The 20,487-nt window shown below is 32.6% G+C and overlaps 1 protein-coding gene and 1 pseudogene across 1 annotated transcript in view; both read left to right on the forward strand.

Annotated features, from left to right (window-relative positions):
• LOC126738794 (uncharacterized) overlaps window positions 1-20,487 on the forward strand; it is a 111,370-nt gene that overhangs the window by 82,919 nt on the left and 7,964 nt on the right. The window contains exon 10 of the mRNA XM_050444233.1: window positions 15,504-15,533. Coding sequence (XP_050300190.1) covers window positions 15,504-15,533 — 30 coding nt within the window. The remainder of the gene's footprint in view (window positions 1-15,503; window positions 15,534-20,487) is intronic.
• On the forward strand, window positions 17,487-18,726 carry LOC126738365 (uncharacterized; annotated as a pseudogene).

The following is a 20,487-nucleotide window of genomic DNA, read 5'->3' on the forward strand; positions in this document are numbered from 1 at the left end:
CTGTTTATATTTTTCACGCGAACATAGCAAACTTTATTTTGTAACAAATTCTCCATTGATGAAGTGGATGCCGTCAAAGATGTGCAGACGGAAAGACGCTTTTTTGGCGGAGAACTAAAAAACATTGGTTTGATGATCATCCTTCCTTTCAGTTAGAGTCTCCCCTTTCTTTTCTTTTCTGTCTTTTTTGCAGCCTGTTGCTTGAGTCTCTCTTATTTTCTTTGATTCTTCTGCTCTTCCTCTTCCCTCTGAAGCTGTTCTTTTTCCTCAACAATCTTTTTGAAAGCCGACGACGAAATAACATAAGGCATTTTGGTTACTGTTCTTTTGCCCGTCCTCTCAGGTGTTTGTGGTTTGGATAAAAATAATTCTATGGACAACAAATTATCAACTGGTGTCAGAATTTCGCTATCAGTATTCATCTTTTCATTGGCGTTATTCTTCTGCTTTTCTTCTTTATTTGTGTCGATTACCTCAATAACTGTGGATTCAATGGTGAACTGTTCTTTATTTAGGTCTGAAAGTCTTAGGATATTATAATTTTCCCCTTCTAAAACAATAGACATATTTGCTATTTCCTCTTCTGTATAATTTGTTTCAAAATCGCCTTCTGCCATTTGCCTAAAGGATGTTGAAAAAAGATCTTCTTCACTTATTTCATTAAGGTAGTTAAATAATCTTTTTAAGGCTACAAAATTCTCATCGTCCGATGTCAGTCCCGCTTGTCCCAGTTCCATAAATTTTCACCTATTAGCTTTTTGAACAAAGTCAAACTTAGTTGTTTTTCTGATTGGCCTTTACTAATATTTGCTTCTGGTTCTCCTACACTATCAATAATATGGGTATTTTTTCCTAGACACTTGGTATAGTCTATTGCATTGGAGTCCCAAGCAAATAATCTACATGCTTTAAAGCCGTTTCATATAGTTGTTGCACTAAGTTTTTCCATTGCCGCTTACAAAATAGGAGCAAAATCTTTCTTTCATAAATGGATGATTTCTTCTCCAGTGCAAAACCCCTTAACGCCAAATATTTTTTAAGGGTCTGAAACTCGCCACATCGGCAGGTTGAAGAATTCGAGTGGAGTTGGGATATAGGGCTATTAGGACTATCTCCAGCCTAGAGCATAAAGTACTTACTTGGTATGTGACATGTGTTTTGTGTTCATCAACAAATACTATTACTAGAAACATAACTCCAGATTTGATAAGGCTGGGATGCAAGACAAATTCAAGGTAAAATAAAAAAGTTTTGGATTTAATCCAGCCATTATCAGTTTACGCATATGTCCATCCTTCTGGAACACTGTCCTTTATCAATTATGGAAGTCTCTTGTTTGGGAAGATGATCATCGGCGGTGTTATTGTACCCGATGCTGAGAAGGTGAACATAACAGTGAGATTCTGTTTCGCATCTCCCATATCTACTTCGTAAATGTTCTTGGAGCCTTTTAGAGTAACGACTTGTCCAAGTTTTGGCACATAATAAAAGTTTATTTCATCGCCATTAAAAACTCTGCTGGGATCCTTCATGACGTCAAATAGGTCCTTCTTTTTTAAATAAAATTCGATATTTGTGAACCACTTTTTAATATCTAATATCGCTTTTCGCTACATTTGCTGAAGTTGAAGTAACCGCCTCTGCAGTTCGATTTGCTAATTCAGGATGCCGCTTTAAAAAATGGTTGAACCATTTATCGCCTGGTCAATTATTTTTGAATGGTGTTTTTCTATCACTTTGTTTTAAAAATGTTTAAACAGATTTTTGAATGTCAATTTTACGCCTTAGGAAACTTTTGCACTGACTATCAATGATCCATTCTTTTAAAAGAATCTCCTCCACCTCTATCAAGTATGTAGACGGACCTTTTTTTTATTTTTGTGAATATTTTACTAAGTCTGAACTGTATGGTTGCCCTTGGAATCCCATACTTTCGAGATGTTGCCTTTTTTGATTCTCCTGATCGAATTTCTTCAAGAGCTTTTTGAACAATTTTCTCGCTATATCTGGTGGAGCCAATGGAGCGATTCTGTTTTCGTTTTGGAGCCATCTTAAAAAAGAAAGGAATCTATAAAACCTCTATACTTAGGTATGTAAGTTTTCTCTTGATGAAGCACCCTATATTTTATATGCTATATTTTTTTAATTATAAACACCGCAGATGTAACATGAAACGAGTTCCCTTGTTATCTGTTTAAAAAATATACAGGGTGTTTAATAATTGAGAGCCTATAATACAGGGAGTGTTTGATTTTGAGAATAAAAGGAAAGGAATAAAAAAAATAGGAACATACATACAGTGCTTTTCTTTGAAGTCCCCCCCCCATTTATTTTTTGAACGGGTCAAAAAAAATTTTTGAAACTTGGCATAAGTAAATTGGTCTATAGATACTATTTTTCACTGTAAACTAGGTAGTTGTAAATTCCAAGATGGCGGCTGGGCGACATCTTGAGAAAAAAATTTAAATAGAAAGGGGGGTCGTGTGGTACCTCATTTTAAAGGTCTTAATGACCTGTCTAAAAGTAACAGCCAAAAAAATACACTGTTGCGATTTTATTAACGTTTTTAATAGAATACAATGAAATACTAATTTACAATTAGCAAATAAACAATTTATCAAAAGAAAAACAATATTTAATTTAAAAGATGCTGGAAATGATTTCCTTGTACCTCTTGACACATAAATAACCTATCTGAAAATTCACGTCGAACATTTTCGAATACATTTGCCTCAATATTTTGACAAATGTTAGTGATTCTTTGTCGTAGCTCAAAAATTGAGGCAGGTTCTGTTTCGTATATCTTTTGCTTTAGGTATCCCCACAAAAAAAAGTCTAGCGGCGTTAAATCTGGTGACCGAGCTGGCCATTCAATAGGACCCCGACGACCTATCCAACGACCAAAATAATTATCATTTAAATAATTTCTCACATTCCTGGCAAAATGCAAAGGAGCACCATCTTGTTGAAATGTAATTTCCATGTCAAATTCATGTACATTAGCCTTAACAATTTCTGTTATGAGAGGATCGATAGCATTTTCCAGCATATTTAAGTACAATTCACCTGTTAAATTTTCTTCTAAAAACAGCGGCCCTACGATATGATTCCCTAATATTCCTGCCCATACATTAATTTTTTGCGGATACTGAGATCGGGTTTCACGAAAAATGTGTGGATTGGTATCACTCCAATATCGACAATTTTGTCTGTGGACATTACCATTTAAAAAAAAAGTACATTCGTCGCTAAAACAAATGTTGCGCACGTACGTAGGTTGCCATTCTACTCTCTCCGCCATAATTTCACAGAATTGCACTCTTCGGTCAGGATCATCTTCAGTCAGTTGATGGACCATTTGGATCTTGTATGGGTGAAACTTATTTTTTTTTTAAACTCTCCATGCCGTCGAAGTTGAAACTTCACAGATATCAACAACAGTTGGAGTAGAATGTTGGGGATTTTCTATTATTTCGCCAATTATTTGGACCTGCTTTTCTTCTGAAATAGACATATGGCCTGGGCGTTTTTTATCTTGGACAGTACCAGTAGTTGTAAATTTATTTACAAGTTCCCTTAAATATTTACGGCAAATAGGACGATCAGGAAAACGTTCGTTGAAAACCCTTTCAGTCTCATGAAAATTACGCGTTGCTCCATAAATAAAAATTGCTTCTACTTTTTCCTCCAATGGACGAGAATTAACCATTTTGAAACAAACAATAAATTTAAACCGCCAAACACACTAAACAATATCTAACAATGACCGATAAAAGAATAATTTACCGGTTAAGGAAAAATATCTTAAAATTTTTTTTCGAGTTTTTTTAATAGCTATTTGGTTTTTGGAATGTCTAAATAATGTTCAATAACCTTTAACGTGAAATGTGACATACGAGGGCGGTTCAGTAAGTCTTTAGAAACCAAAAAGTTAATCTTTAAGTCCAAAATTCAAAAATTATAAATTATTTGTATATTATTATTAAAAACGTTAATAAAATCGCAACAGTGTATTTTTTTGGCTCTTACTTTTAGACAGGTCAAAACGGAGTCCACCGAGTCCATGTAATAAATATTAAAAGTACTCAATAAAACCTTTTAAATGAGGTAACACAAGATTTCTATTTAATGCATTTATTCAAGATGGCGCTTATGTGTTATTTTGACATTTAGAACTGTCGTTTTTATGTCAAAATAAAATAGTGACGCATTTATTTTCGTACACTGATTTTTACCTATTCAAAAATCATAAAAATGTAAAACGTTAAAATAAAAAAAAATACTTTTTTATTAGGCCGCCATTTTGAAACGAGTTAAGATATGGGTCTAATATTTCAGGGTTATAAAGTAGTCATTGAGACCTTTAAAATGAGGTACCACACGACCTCCCTTTCTATTTAAAATTTTTTTTCAAGATGTCGCCCAGTCGCCATCTTGGAATTTACAACTACCTAGTTTACAGTGAAAAATAGTATCTATAGACCAATTTACTTATGTCACGTTTAAAAAATTTTTTTTGACCCGTTCAAAAAATAAATGGGGGGGGGGACTTCAAAGAAAAGAATGGTATATGGTAAGCCTTAAATTTAAAAAATAATATTTAAAAAATTTTAAAAATGATACCTGGTGAATTTAATAAAATAAAATGTAAAGTGTTAAGACAAAACTCATTGCTTAAGATGAGCAAATAAAAAAATAGAATAGGGTGCCAATGATTGGGAGAATATTATTAGCAGCAATAATCCAATAATTGGCATAGGTGCCAACCACTGGCAATATCCTCCTGGGACCCGAACATGTTTTTGTTAAGTTAGGGTTGTGAGGCTTTTAAATATAATAAAAAAATACATAAATAAACATTGTTTACTCATAACTTTTTTTTATTTTTTTTCTTACTTTGAAAGATACATGACGTCCATTAAAATGGACATTGGGTCTTAATCTAAACAAAAATTCCTAATATATAATTTTTTTTCAATAACATTTCAGTCTAAACCTATAAAAACGTAGAAAATAAATGTAAACTTAAATTTATTTGCTATGGAACTCCATAAAACAGTTTCTGTTGCTAGTAATGCACAAAAATGTGTTGCATGTATTACAAAAAAACTTGTTTTTTTCGGCACAAGAGTCATTTTTACATCTAACCGAATTTTGACGGTGAATCGATAAAGATATTTCTCTCAGGATTTCTTCTAGTACCTACACCTCGGATGTTTTCTTGGGATTCACTTTGGGGGTTGGGTGTATTTGTCAAAAGTTAAGTGGCAATTTCGATTTTAAATCTAATTATTGTTGTATTTTGCGTGGAGGGATTTTAAATATTTTTTTATCTCTTCGATAAAAAAACCATGAGTTAGCCATTGCTAGATCAAAGAAATGGAAAATGACCCTTACAGTCCATTTGTTTGATCTGGCTCGAATTCTATAATAGCTAGTCATTCGGTCTATCAAGTCTATTCCTCCCATACAATCGTAGTCTTTATCAACAACGTAAGGTCTTTTAACCTGAATGTATTTAGAGTCTTTCTTAGACCACCTTTTACACTCATCGCTAGGTTCAATTCCTAGAGCAGTAGATGCCAAAAGTACAGATTTTAGATCATACCATTGTACAACTACTATTTCGCCATCTTGTCTTACAATTTGTTCCGAGCTGCCTCTACCTATCTGCTTGTCAGACCTGCGTACCTCTTCAGCGATGCTGCCATCAATGACGATTTTAAGGTTACTTCTTATAGCAAAAAATCTATCTCGAGTAATTGTATCTGCAATAGCTGAAACTTTAGTGGTTTTTGCCTAGTACATTCTGATTTTGGGATATTTTAGACAGGACATCAAACAAACTATATCAAAAAAATGTTTAATCTCATTAAGAGTCAATTTAAGAGATACTCCTTTAAGTTCAACGTACCTTGCATTTGTGCGATCACACACTTTTTGGAATAACTCATCTTCAAAGTACATGGCTAAATACGATTTTGCAATCCAATCATACCGGAGCTCTGCGCTGCATTCACTAGAGGGGCCTTCAAAATTTGGAGGTGCAAAAGTATCATCTCTTCTTCAAGACTTTCGCTTTAAAGGATCCACATATTGCTTGGCCATTTTTAAGTTTTCTCTCAGGACACTAAGAGGAATTCTATCTTCTTTTTCTTCCTCCTTACTGCTGCTTACTAGTTCTTCAATAATTATTTCTTCTTCTCTCCCCATGAAATTATCCATAGTTTGAATTTCTTCTTCATCATCAGACATTTCAATGTCAGTCATCATTTCCAATGATTTTTAGTATTTGCTCCAATTTTTCGTCATCTTCTCCTGGCCGAAGCACTCTTTGATTGCCAAAAATTCCTAAAATAAATTTTATGAGTTAATTTAAAATGTGCATGAGATAGACCCAATGTCCATTTAAATGGACGCGAATAACTTAGGGTAATACAAAACTTATTTAATTTTTTTATTATTGTAATGTTATTTAAATTTGTCTATTAAACATTCGCAAATAAAAACTTTCACAAAAATCATTACAAAACGTTAAAAAATAGGCTACATATCATCATAACGAGAACCACGTGCAGTCGCCATCACAACAGAAAACAAACAACTGATTCCCAGCACATGTGCACAATTAAAGTCGACCGAATCGGACTGGACGGCAGCACCGAAGTGTCCAACGTAGTGGATGCGAGGTCTAAGCTGCTTAAATAATAAATTAACGAAACTGGAAACATAAAACTGGCATGTCCATTTAAATGGACGCTAGGTCCCAGAAGGATATAACATTTTTCTCTGCCTATCATTGCCACCCTACAAATTTTAATTCACATTGAAAAATATGTATTTTTTTAAACGAAAAATTATTTCAAAGATAGATAACAATATCACTAACAAGAAAAATAACTATTTAATTAAAAAGTCATAAAGTTTTCACGTTAGTTATGAGTACCAAACCCTTAACAAAATCATAAATTCCTAACTTGTTTCAGTTTTACGCACGACACGTCAAATTCGATTCGCAATTTTACTTAAACTTAAGGAAAAATACCACGTTGGCGGTTCACTAGTCTCGGCGATGTTCCCAAAATTGCCTTAAATAATAAGTTGATGATAATATTGTCAGATTCATTTTAATTTCTGCAAAAAATTAGACGGGGTGCCAACGATTGGGTGTTTTACCCTATATATAGATCCTGAATATAATTCTACATTTTGATTTTGAATGGTCAGGAAGTCATTGTTTAAATATATGGCATGGTAATTGGTGATTAATGATTTTTTAAGCAACGTTGTTTTATTGTGAGGGATTGTAAACTATATTTTAAATCTTATATTAATTAAATAGGTGTAGTTTTGAAGCACTAAGCATTCTTTAGGTAAAGACCGCGAGCAAATTGTCATGAAGAATTTTTTTTTCCTGTTTGGTAACGGTTTGTGTTTGTGTGTACAGACGTCAGGCAAGGTAAATGTTAAAAGAATGTTTTTTTATTTTAGAATAAATAAATTAAATGTTGTTAAAAATATTTAAAAAAAATGTTCCATTCTCTAATAGTAGCATGTCATTTGACATGTTTGACAGTAGTATGATATGTTATATTATTTGCAAAAAAAACATTCGTATCATTATAAATCAAAGCCTTTAATGTTTTTTTATTAGCTTTAGTTTATTATTAAATTATTAAATTGTTATTATTGATGTTACTTAGTTTTTTCTCCTTTTAGGCTTTTTTATTCACCGACTTAAAAAATCATTATATCAAATTAACGGGAAAAAACTGCATTTTTAAAATAGTTGTTCTCAATAATGTACTCGTTAATTAACCCAGATACCCCTGAAACTTTTAACGTTTGTTTTTTGTTATATACTTTTGTAAATCTACTTATTGGGTTAAAATAAACATATTTTTCTAGTAAAATTTTTTAGTTCCGCTTTTAGGTTTTTCTGTAAAAGCCGTCGGTTTAAACATACGGTAGCAATATAAGGTACTAAAACTCAATTATTCTTATAAACTCATAAAACTTTATTTAGAAACGAGATTTTTTTTTAACCAATAATAATCGATTAGTTTTTAGTATGGTAACTTAAAAAACACATTTTTGGATGAAGTGCAACATCACACTTCTGGCATCTGAATGCTGCTTGTTTGTGGCAAAATGCGCAGCGGATTTGCTTTTCCTGATAATTCACAAGATGATCCATCCGATCATATCTGGACTCATAATGCAGGTATTTGCCTGGTTTAGATGGCCCCCGTGTTGTTTCTTTCTTATATGTTTCTAATAATCCCGCAGCAATACACCTCCTAAACTGCTAATGGTCCATTTTCCCGCCAGAATGTTTATGATGTTGCCATGCGTTTTGTTCTGCCATATCCAAAGCATGTGAAAACAAGCAAAAATACAACTTCTTTCCTCTGATTCCTACGCGGTAAAGGCTTATATTTTGGTCAGCCCTATCAACACCGCCCATGTTTCCGTTGTATTTTTTGATCAAACATGGCTGCTCAACATGTATCATTTTCTTTTCTTTCTGAGAGAACCGTTTGACTTGCTGTGTCGGAAAAGGAGGTGTTACATTTGAGGCGATTGTAACAACACTATTGTCATTCCATTTACATACAATATTCTTTGGTTCTCCTCTAAAAGGTAACCAAAACTACCACGGGATTTTTTCTTGAACATACTGGATTTTTCAAGAGGGCAATCTGTTTTCTCGCAGAGTGCCTGTACATTTGAGCTCCCTGGAGGTCAGCTCAGCCAACAGACGTAATGACGTAAAAAAATTGTCACAAAAGATATGGAAAGGAGCTTTTTCACATTGAGACTAAATAATATCAGCAAACTGAAGTAGAACACTAGCCCCTAAGCCAAGAGGACGATATGTTTCAGAAATAATAGTTGTGGACCCTTGATACGGCTCAAACCATTCAATGTACCCCTTTAGTTGTTCCCACCCATACCTTATAACCCCAACGAATGGGTTTTCCTCGGATGAACTGTTTTGATCCATGACCGCCGTAATAGGGTACCATCGACTCGTCTACGCTATGGCACTCTTCAAGGGGTGCAAATGACTGAAATTTCTCATTCAGAGAAGAAAGCAAAGGCCTCAGTTTCGAAAACTTATCGGTATTTTCAAGATTGTTCTTATCATTCAGGTGCAAAATGCTGCACTATAAAACTAAAGCGATCTCGAGAAATCGCCGAATAGACTAACTTATTTCCTGCGTCACTGTTATTTTCCCAATACATTGACCGTCGAGGAAATGAGTTGTATCCAGAGAGCAGTAAAACACCAACGAAACATTTTATTTCACTGGAATGTATATCACCTTGGCGATTATGCTGAATAGCATACAAATTATAATATTTTACAACCAAGTCAATCATTTCATCATCTATAAACTGAAAAAATAGTTCTAAAGGAGATAAAGAATTTTTTGGACCACTTGCGTTTACCCATCCTGGAAAATCTTGGTTGATGTCACCTTTTTTCCAAGAGTAATTTGGTTTTGAGGTCGATAATTTTGGTCGTTTTTTCGTAAGAAAAGTAGACAAAGGTATGTCATCGTCGCTATCAAAATCACTCTCAACTGTAGTTTGGTTAGATCGTTTGTTTTCAAATATTACCTCAACTTCAATCATCAGCTGACTCCCAGGGAGGTTGTTTATATCCACTTCATTTTCGTCGCCGGAATCTTCATAAGTGTTATATTCATTTGCGTTAACTGGCGGTAGAACGGCAATAGCATAAAGAAACAGCACAGCATAGAAATAGCACAGCATAAAGTTTCTTTATGCTGTGGCAATACCATCAGGAATCAACTCATCGTCATCAAGGTTTTCAATTTCTGCCATGAGTTCATGAAGTTTCAAGGGCCGCTTCCAATAACTGCAAATATAAGGAACAAAAATCGAATAATACCGGATTTTCCTACTGTCCGTTAAAACGGACATCGATATTTGAGGTTATATTTTTGCCGGTGAGTTGAAAATTTTTAACTTATTTGTTTACAAGTATAAAGATTGATGTTTTCCAAAATTACTTATTCACAAGATGGAAAAATAATATGAATAGTTTATCAGTACATTTACCTATAATTATCCATTGTTTACAAGAAACTAAGCACCTGTTATTCCAAATACTTTCTCGCATACAGAACTCTCCCTTTAAGAGGTTAGAAAACAAAATTTCGCTAAGACACGCGTTTCTAACAACGAATAGCCCAACGCCATCTAACGCGGAGTGACCGAGTTTCAAATCTGCAGCGAACTATTAGGTGATTGCTATAACGGATGGTAGGGGTATCTGGGTTAAGTTAAAGTAAAAAATACTTCTTTAGACATTTTAAATAGCCGTGGAATCGATTTAAGTAATAAAATATAATAAAGACTATTTTTCCGTAATAACATTGATGGCACACCATTTAAAAAAAAATTTAAAATAGATTTTTTTTTTATCATTATCACTGATGTATCATTATTCTCAGAATTTTATTTCTTATCGAAATGTGTAGTAATAGACCAAGCGTCCCATTTAAATTAAGAACGTTATTATCAAAATAACTAAATATGTCAAAAGATACTCTTATAACCATTCTACCGATATACTTAATTTTACTTGTTTATCTTGAAAAGTACAAAAAAGCCTTTAAGTATTCATTTTTTACCATGTCACCTTATATATGAGATACAATTTATTTATTTTAATAATTCCAGTATAACTACATTTATTGACAAAAATAGTTTCTTTATTACAAGATCTACTACTATCACCGACATAATTAATTTATAATCTCATTCAAAAATAAACCATTTAACCAAACTCAATAATAATATTGTAACGACATTCAGGAACGTACTCCTTCCTGAAATACACTTACTCCAAGAATATTCTTTCATGTCAGGAACAGGCTTTTATTGACAACATCAGAAACTCTAACCTGACTGCGCGTTGACTATCGTTTAATTGTTAAGAAGGTAAACAACAAAACTGATTAAAATGTTATGAAGCGCGGTCGCTTTTAAAGACCTATGAAATAATTTTGAAATGTTTAGAATTTTCTGCATTTTTTTCGCCGATGAACACCAAAAATTTTAAGAGAATACTGAAAGACAAATTTACAAATTCTAGAAAATTTAAAATAGAGGGATTTACAATAATATAACCTAAATTGAAGCCCTCAAATAAGATGAACTACTTAAAAACTAGACACTATAGGTGAAAATAATAAACCAAATTTTAATATAAGTAAAACTCTAAATAACCTTAACTAATTCAGTTAAACTACAAAATATGAGCAGAACAGTAAAAAAACTATGAAAAAATTAACGTATTTACATGTTCATAATACTCCTATCCTCTGTAGTTTGATCGTCCCGTCCAAACATCACTTCCAAAGTCAAAGATGGATTCATGATAAGGCGGTAGCCAGACTATGTTTACAATTTTCATCGTCGCTGGATCCAGTACACCACGTTGTTGATCTGATGACCACATGAAATGGACCTTCCCAATCCTTCTGTTGCTTTGGTGACTTGCCGTTTATCCTCCGTGAATTGTATAACCAGACTCAGTCCCCAGGATTAAAACTAGAATTTGGCTTTAAGTCATAACGTGATTTCATTCTGTTACTTTCAAGGTGAATGTAGATGGTCGACGTACTCCTCAGGGATTCTAGGATTGTTGGATCTTCCAGTACTAATAAAAAAGTTAACGAAGTTCATCACCGAAGACAACTTTTCTTTTACCAGAAAACTTGTTGAAAACTTCTTGATTAAAAAATAATGTGCCAATAGAAATGGTTGCATATATCCACCCCAGTTGATTTGGTTAGAGTTTCCCACAATTCTTAAATAGGTTTAAAATCTGCGATTAAATCTTGCAACCATTTCATCAGTCTGAAGGTGTAAGGAGGTTGTGCCAACCATATTGATTCCCAGCAACTAGCAGATATATATATATATATATATATATATATACTCGTTAGAATCTTCATGGCTCAAAGTTTCTTCCTTCGACAGAATGTATCTCTCTGGGGACACGAAATTGCCATATTAAGTTTTGGAACAGCGCTTTAGCTATTATGGTTGTGTCTTGGTTTGGAATATGATTAACCTCGGGTTACACAGTAAAGTAATCAATAGCAAAAAAAGCAGTTCGATTTCCGGAGGCTTTTAGTTTTGGAGATAAACCAAAAATATCTTTCCAATTTGTCTTTCAAATTTCTCGAGACTTCTCTATTAATAAGGCCTAATACTGGGTCATCACACTGATCCTGGATTAAACTAGATGCGTCTCATTTTTCAGCACTGTTAAAGCCAATACGATGACAAGCAAATAACTCTGGATGTTGTTTCGATTCCTTTTCAAGACACTGTTGACTTGTTTCAATGCAGGATCTTCTGGATAAAGCATCAACGTTTTAGTGATATTCGTCTTTCCTATGTTTTATGGTAAACTGATACTTTTTTAATCATTGAAGCCACCTTGCTATTTGGCCGTCAGAGTTTTTAAACTGAAACAGCCATGTCAGAGAAGCATGGTCAGTCTGAAGGATGAAGTGTTGAACTAATGCTAATAGCTCTCATCTAGTCATTCAATAGTATATTCCTGGCTTTGATAGCGTTTTACTGAAATAAGCTATCACTTGCTTGCCATCTTCATATTTTTGTCAAACGACGGCTCCAATTTCAATATTGCTTGCGTCTGTATCCAAAATAGAAGTTTATTCAGGAATTGAATATTTTAAAATGTGCACAGTGCTCTTTTTAGCACTTAAAATGCTTCTTCACAGTCTGCTGAGTAACTAGATATTAATTAGTCCTCCGTATGCTTAAGATATTTCTTACATATCTTCTGTAATAAGTACAAAGGCCTAGAAAGCTTCTTAACTGGTGTGTGTCGTGGCCAATTTTTGATTGCTTCTACTTCATCTGGATCAGTTTTGACACCAATTTCCAATATTACATGAGCAAGGTCTCAAACTTCTTTTTGCAATAAGCAACATTTTTTAGGACTTAATATTCGGTTATAATGAATAATCTTTAAATATTTTTTAAATGTTTTATCCCAGTAAGATGACATCGAGATAAATTAAATATGATTCCCAAGTCATTCCACGTAACACAGTTTCCATGAACCTTTCAAAGGTGACTAAAGGATAACTGAGTCCAAAGAGAATGACTGTAAACTACCAAATCTTGCCTCAGTCTAGAATGCGGTCTTTCCCTTTTTTTATGGGTGCATTTTTATCTGCCAGTATGTACTCTCCAGATTGAGCATCGAAAACCACTGTAATGCTAATAACGTATCTAGGGTGTCATCAATTCTTGCTAGGGGATAACTGTCTTTCTTGGTAATGTCATTCAGTCGCAGATAGTCTCCACCAGACGAATCTGGTAGATCCGTCTTTTTTCTTTACAGTACAACTGGAAAGCTCCATGGACTCTGAGGTGGTCTATCACTCCTTGTGTTCTCATTTTTTGAAGCATTGAGCAAATTTTACCTTTTTTAGCTACCAGAATCCTTTGAGGTACTTATTTTATCGGCGCATTTTCTGCAGTGTTAATTCTTTGATGCACGTCAGTGCATCATGCAAACTAGTACTTTCATTATTGTGCAAGGGAAATGCATTCTGATTTTCTTCAATAAGACATTGCAATTCACCACACGTTTTCTCTTGTTTCAGGTGTTAATCAGCAAAAAATCAAAGCTTTTTGTTAGACTGTGAAAAATGGAACATAGCTGTGTTTTTTTGATGATTTTATTTCGTTAATTTGTTTTTGAGGATATCAAACTACTGGTGTGTAAGCAACAAAAATAATGAATGTCATCAGCTTGGATTTTAAATGACCTCTTATACTTTACTTATCCACGTCTGCCTTCTAGTTTCTTGAAAAGCTGCTTCATACTTCAGTTCATGGACCAAAGCTTCCGAAATTCTTTTAAGGTGAGCCACTTTTAGAGCATGGTTAGTATCTGAATCTCAAACCCCTTCAATTATTAAACACATAATTTATATTATTTTATTTCAAGTAGGTACTTCATACTTTTTTGCGTAATGGCTTAACTTTATTAATTTATATTCCAAGACCGAACTAAACAGGGGCACGTTTTATTTCTATTTCTTATTCTCGTATTTTTTTATGTTCTCCAAATTCTTCAACTGTTACTTCGGGGCTCTATAATACTTTTTATTTCATTTTAAGGTCTTCTTGAAGTTGTGTATCTCGTTTTTCATATTGTCGGTCCCGTTCCTCTTGTCTTTTCTGTTTTTCTTATTATATTCTTCTGACTCATTTTTAAGATCTAATTTGACATTTAGCAAATCTTCTTTTATAACCTTCATTAGGTTTCCTTGTTTTCTATCTCGCTCTTTACTTTCTTTCTACAGGTCGTGTATCAAAGTTTTAATCAGGTCTTAATGTCTTTTGTCTTATTTTTCTTGTTCTATTCGCTGCTCGCTGAACTTCTTTAATAGCAGCTCCATTAATTTCTTGTTCTCCTTTGGTAAACCAATAAAAATTAAAAAAAAAAATCGATTTGATTTTATAATTTGAATGTATTATATACAGCACATAAATATGTGATTTTTAATTGAGGATATAACACAAATTAAAGATGACATTTACATACGTATAAAATAAATTATATGCTGTGCAAATATTATATCCTATATTCCCAAGGCGAGTAAATACAGGATGAAATGATTAAAATCCAATTATTTAATTATAAAGTTACATAATAAATCTAAAAAAGTAGAGTGGGGTTATTATATTGAACGTTAGTAAAGGTTAACTACGATAATTAAAATTAGGCTTAACTACTATTAATTAATATGATTCAAGTAGTTTGATTAATTGATACTATAATAATAATACACGGTAATCTATTTAAAAGGAAAAACGGGATATTTTTTTACCTTCCCCGTATTTTTTATGAAATTCGTCATTAAAAATTAATAAAATAATTAAAACATATAAAAGTTTAAATATTGAAAGCAGCAAGAGCCTGGCTAGTGAAAACTGTAGGCCAATTGATAATATTCATAAAAGTTGATAACCAATTAACGGATTTGAGCGTTTTTTTAAACGCATGTCGATTTATTTTTTAACTAATGTATGCCAGATAAAATCCACGCCCTGTATACATTTGGCATCCATAAGAATAGTTTTTTTTAACCTATATGGCAGTTTAAGCCATTTAATTTGGTTCGGTTTTGATCGGACAATAACTTCGTACACAGATTTTTAATAGAACGTGGAAACGAATCGACGGCTTGGAATTGCACACTCTTTTATTTACTCAACTTTTCAATGCGTTTCGTCTTTCAAGTTTCATATTAATAAAAAAAACAAATAAGACTAAAGATTACGCTCCAACGCCGTAAAGGCTTGCTTCATTATCTTTATAGTCAATAAAATTGAAATGAAGTGTTGAGATCATTTACATAACGTTTCTTTTACATATATATTTAATAATAATATACTGTTTTTTTTTTTAGGAAAATTGGAGAGATGATATTTGATGTAAGGTAAGTGCGTTTTAAACTTTTATCAATTTTATATTACCTTTCATTAGTAGCAATAGAGTAGGTAATACAGTGTGAATCCTTGGCTGATTTTTGAGAGGAAAAGTTTTTATTAACATAAGTAACACTTTTTGTGGTATAAAAACTAAATTTTTTACTCTTACTCCAATGAACATGATGTTTAGGTAAACATGATATTAAATATTTGGAAAAAGAAACGATAAGCACATTAAGTGCTTCCAGCCAATGAAATAAAAATAATTATAAGACTGGATAATAAAGAAACATCATAATTTTTGACATTTCTTTTACATAGGCAATAAATGTTACATTATTAAGTAAATGTTAATCTAGAATCATAAAAATTTAACAGTTATACTTGTTTCGACAGGCGCAAAACAATACTATTCCTCTTTAATGAAGTATGAAGATTTTTTTTTTTTGATAAATTATGATAAGATACTTTATGAAGAAGTCAACATTCAAAGATAAATGAATGTAGATAGCGTATATTAGAGAAAAAGGCAACAACATCGCAACGCCGCTCGATTGCATTGTTGATTCTACCGACATGACACAGGTAATCTATAAAGCGGAGAACACACATAGGCGATCGCGACTACGATCGCGATGGCGATAGCGATGCAAATCATGATCACTGGTATAAGTGAACAGACATATTGCGATTGCGATCTAGTTTATACCAAAAGTGAAAAGTGTTTAGAGAAAGAGGCACTTATTCTTGCTATATTATTAGAGGAAGAAAATTGTACTAATGAAACAAGAAAGTCAGTACATAGCCTTATCTTTTATTTGTTTTTTTTTTGAAGTAGTGCATATTTTATAACCGTTTAAAATAGACGTCACACGCTAAATAATATAATTTAAATTATAGAAAAAAGAGAAGGGATATTTGGGTACATGATATAAATAAAAAGCGGAACGAAGAAGGAGAATTTCATAACCTATATCCTGAACTCCGTAAGGATGAAAATCGGTTCAATAGGTATTTCAGAATGAATTTTAATAATTTTGATGAAATACTAGATTTTATTAGAATAGATATTACTAAAGATCAAACTACATTTAGGGAACCTCTTGGACCAACAGAACGGCTAGCAGTTACATTATGGTAATTGAATGAGCATTTATATTTTATTCTTATTTTTTATTAAAGTGTTTTACAACAGCAAGATTACATAGTAATAAAAAATACTAAACAATTAATTAGTCAATATTTTTCGTACAGAATTCCTCATACCAGGTTGTTGTAGAACTTTCTTCAGAGACTTCCTGAGCAGTACAACTGTTTGTCAAATATGAACGTTGTGGGGGGGAGTTTGGCATGTTTCATACTTCCATGGAATTAAAAGAGGAACTATTGCTTCTTTGGTTTTGTCTTTGCATCAGGATTTCACTTAATTCTTGTTCCATTATTATTTTGGCAACTTTGTATTTGACCATTATCTGTCCTTCTGTCAACAACTTTTTTACACTTGCTGCGTACTCTTGAAATGTTATATCAATTTCATCTGTAATGTTAGTTTTCTGATTTGCAATGTTTCTCTCATCTAGGAATTTGATAACTTTATCAACAGATGAAGCTTGTGGGTTGGATGTCGAGTCTTCCATTGATTTTCTCTTTTTTTCTTGATTTCGTTTAAATGATTTTTTTGATATTTTTTGATGATAAGCTTCACTTCTTAGTATACTTTCACTTTGTAAATCTTCGTTTGTATCACTACGTTCTTCGCATTCTTCGCTTGCAAACTCATGAATTTCTGTTTCGTCAGTTACATCAGTATCAATCTGAGCAAATTGTAAAAAAGGTCTGAAAACTTCCATCTATTGCGCCTAAGGCCAGGTTTTGTAGCGGCAGATAGATTTAGCAGCTTGTCCAGGTTTTGTCTTTTCAGTGCGGAAATATTTTGAGTAACAATCTCTTAGGTTTTCCCAGCGTTTTTTTAGATCGTTACCTAAATAAAAAAATATGTTTTAATAATACCTACAGAAAAAAAAGTTGCAGAAAACGGTGAATAGTTTATGATTACTGCGAAATCGTTGATGGTAATATGTGACACTTTGGTGGTCCTCAATGTCCATTTTCAGGAGAAAAATACAAGAGAATTACATTTGTTTTCTACTGGCGACATTTATTTCTTAGCAAAAGAAACTTTATTATAGAACATGCTATTTTTTATATTCATTATTTTAAAATATTTTAATTTTAGATTTTTGGTGACAGGCGATTCATATAAAACAATTGGTCATAGTTTTCGGATGGGATTCTCAACAGTTGCTTCAATTCTTAAAGAAGTTTGTGTAGCAATTTGGAAGAGATTGCAACCAATTTATATGCCAGAGCCTACAGTAGAAATATGGGAAAAATCAATTTTGAGCTATAAAAATTTATGGCAATTTCCTAATTGTTTGCGTTGTATAGACGGGAAGCATATAACTATTAAGTGTCCACTAAACAGTGGATCCAATTACTTTTCTTATTTGAAAAAGTTTTCAATTGTTCTAATGGCGATTGTTGATCCTGAGTACAAATTTATTACCATAGATGTAGGTGGATATGGTAAAAACAGTGACGGAGGTATATTTCAAGTATCGGCTATGGCTAGAAAATTTGCAAATGGCACTTTCATTGTACCACTGAACAGATCTATATCAGATGAAGATCATGATGAAATTCCGTGTGTTTTATAGGCGATGAAGCTTTTACATTAAGTACTTATTTAATGAGACCATTTCCATACAGACAATCCCGATTTGATCGAAATAAAGAAACATTTAATTATCGCTTGTGTAGAGCACGTCAGGTTGTCGAAAATGCATTTGGCATATTGGCACACAAATGGAGACTATTTTTTAGGCCATTAGAAGTAAGAGTAGATACAGATTAAAAACTGGTCAAAGTAGCTTGCGTATTGCACAACCTTCTACGAGTTAAAAATGTTGATCAACAGTTTGTATACTTACAAGAGAGTATTGAGGCCAGCTTGCCGGTTGATGGAAGAAGAGCAGTAAATTTGGCTTTTGACATACGTAAGAAATTTGTTACTTATTTTAGTACTTTATAATAATTTGATCAAACTTTTCATTACTTAAATAATTATATAATAAACAAAATGCTTACCTGTGTGTTTTAATCCCATATTCTTTGCGATTTCGTCTTATATTTTGTTCTTTATACGCATAATTTTTGTAATCTGGATAAGATAAATCAAATAAAACATGATACGTTTTTACATTTTCAATCAATTATTCCGTAAAATCAGTCATTTTATCTAACCTCAACTCAGTGCGACCTACGATTAACGTAACCTGTTTTGATCGCAAATGTTCTTGTATCGCGTTGGACACTGCGATCGGTCGCTGCACAAACGCGAACAGGTCGCAGCATGTATGTGCTGATGTATCCGTTTACGTTTGTTAAATCGGATCGCTATCGCTATCGCCATCGCGATCGCGTATGTGTTTTCTCCGCTTTACAGTAACGTCGTCAAAAAATATTTAAATGATAAATATTCATTATTATAATAGATTAGGCTTTAAATTATAAACAATATTACCGTTTATGAACTCTTTATCCGTTTTTCTAACGTACTTCACTAGAGTAATGGTAATTCCAAAAAAAAGCATTTTTATGAAAAATAAATATTTTATAATTATTATTATAGATTTATTAATAAGTTTTTATTATTCTACGTTTATGACGACGGTTGTCCCTTGATATGACATAGACAATATCGGTATTTATTTGTGAAAAGATTGGCTTAAATCGCCTTTTTCTTATGGTGTGGCACAAGCAGCACAAGTTTTTATTATCGTAACAGTTCACAAAAACACTGAAATGTCTCAACCTTTTTCCTTTTTTAACCAAAAACTAAAGAAAAAACACAGAATTTTACGATTGCCGAATGTAAACATAAAGCCGTTTGACATTTCGCAAAATGACATCAGTTTTTGCTTGAGGTGTTGCCATTTCAAATTTTTTAGAAGCAGTTTTAGAAATAAGAATTTTAATAATCTGTTCTTTGCTTTGAAGATGTTATTTTTTCGCTCAGAATAACATAAATCTATTTTTACTTTTTATTTTTGTTGTAATATAAAGCTGAAAATTTCCTGTTTTTCAAAATGCATGTAAATTTGACAAAACAGAGAATCGATGATTATAAACAAATGATCCCCCTTGCCCCTGTGCACCTGTCAAACTCAAACAAAGTTGTTGTTTACTAATTCTAGCCTTAATTCTTCAATATTCTAAGCTAAACTAATTTCCAATTTATAATAAGTGTTCAAAAAGTAGCCTACTTACGATTTGGAAATGCCCTAGACGTACTTGAAATTCATTTTAAACGTTTTTATAACTTCTGGAGAAATTATCTTATACTCATGACTTTTACAATTTCTTAATATTTACGGCCTTGCACACATAAACTTGGTGGCTATTCAAAAGGTCCTCTTCTACCAATCTATTTATCTGGAAATATAGTATCCAGATAGTTTCTAGCAGGACGTGCAAAATATGAAGGATTGTTGTAACCAGATATTCCTATTTGGCAAATAGAAGTTGATAACTTCTATTTGTTCAGAAAACAGAGGAGCTAGAAATGGAATTAGTACTTTTTGTAAAAACTGCAAATATCTTGCTTCATTTACATTCAAATTCAAAATTAAATTTATTTATCATTAAAGGCACAAACCTAATTAATAACCCTTAATGATAAAGAGGACCATGCTTCGATTATGGAACCGCTAGCACAGGTGCAAGCCTGTGTGGCAAGGCCCTTTTTAAAAAAATGAATAATAAATAAAAAACATTTAACTGGTAAAATAAAAACTATTAACCTGGCCAATATAAGTACTTTTCTGAATACAAATTTATAATAATACAGTTTTTGTTTTTTAAACATTAAAAGAAACTACAGAAAGTAGACGCTCAAGAGGT

Source organism: Anthonomus grandis, chromosome 7 (genome assembly GCF_022605725.1).
Source record: "Anthonomus grandis grandis chromosome 7, icAntGran1.3, whole genome shotgun sequence".
Taxonomy (NCBI): Eukaryota; Metazoa; Arthropoda; class Insecta; order Coleoptera; family Curculionidae; genus Anthonomus; species Anthonomus grandis.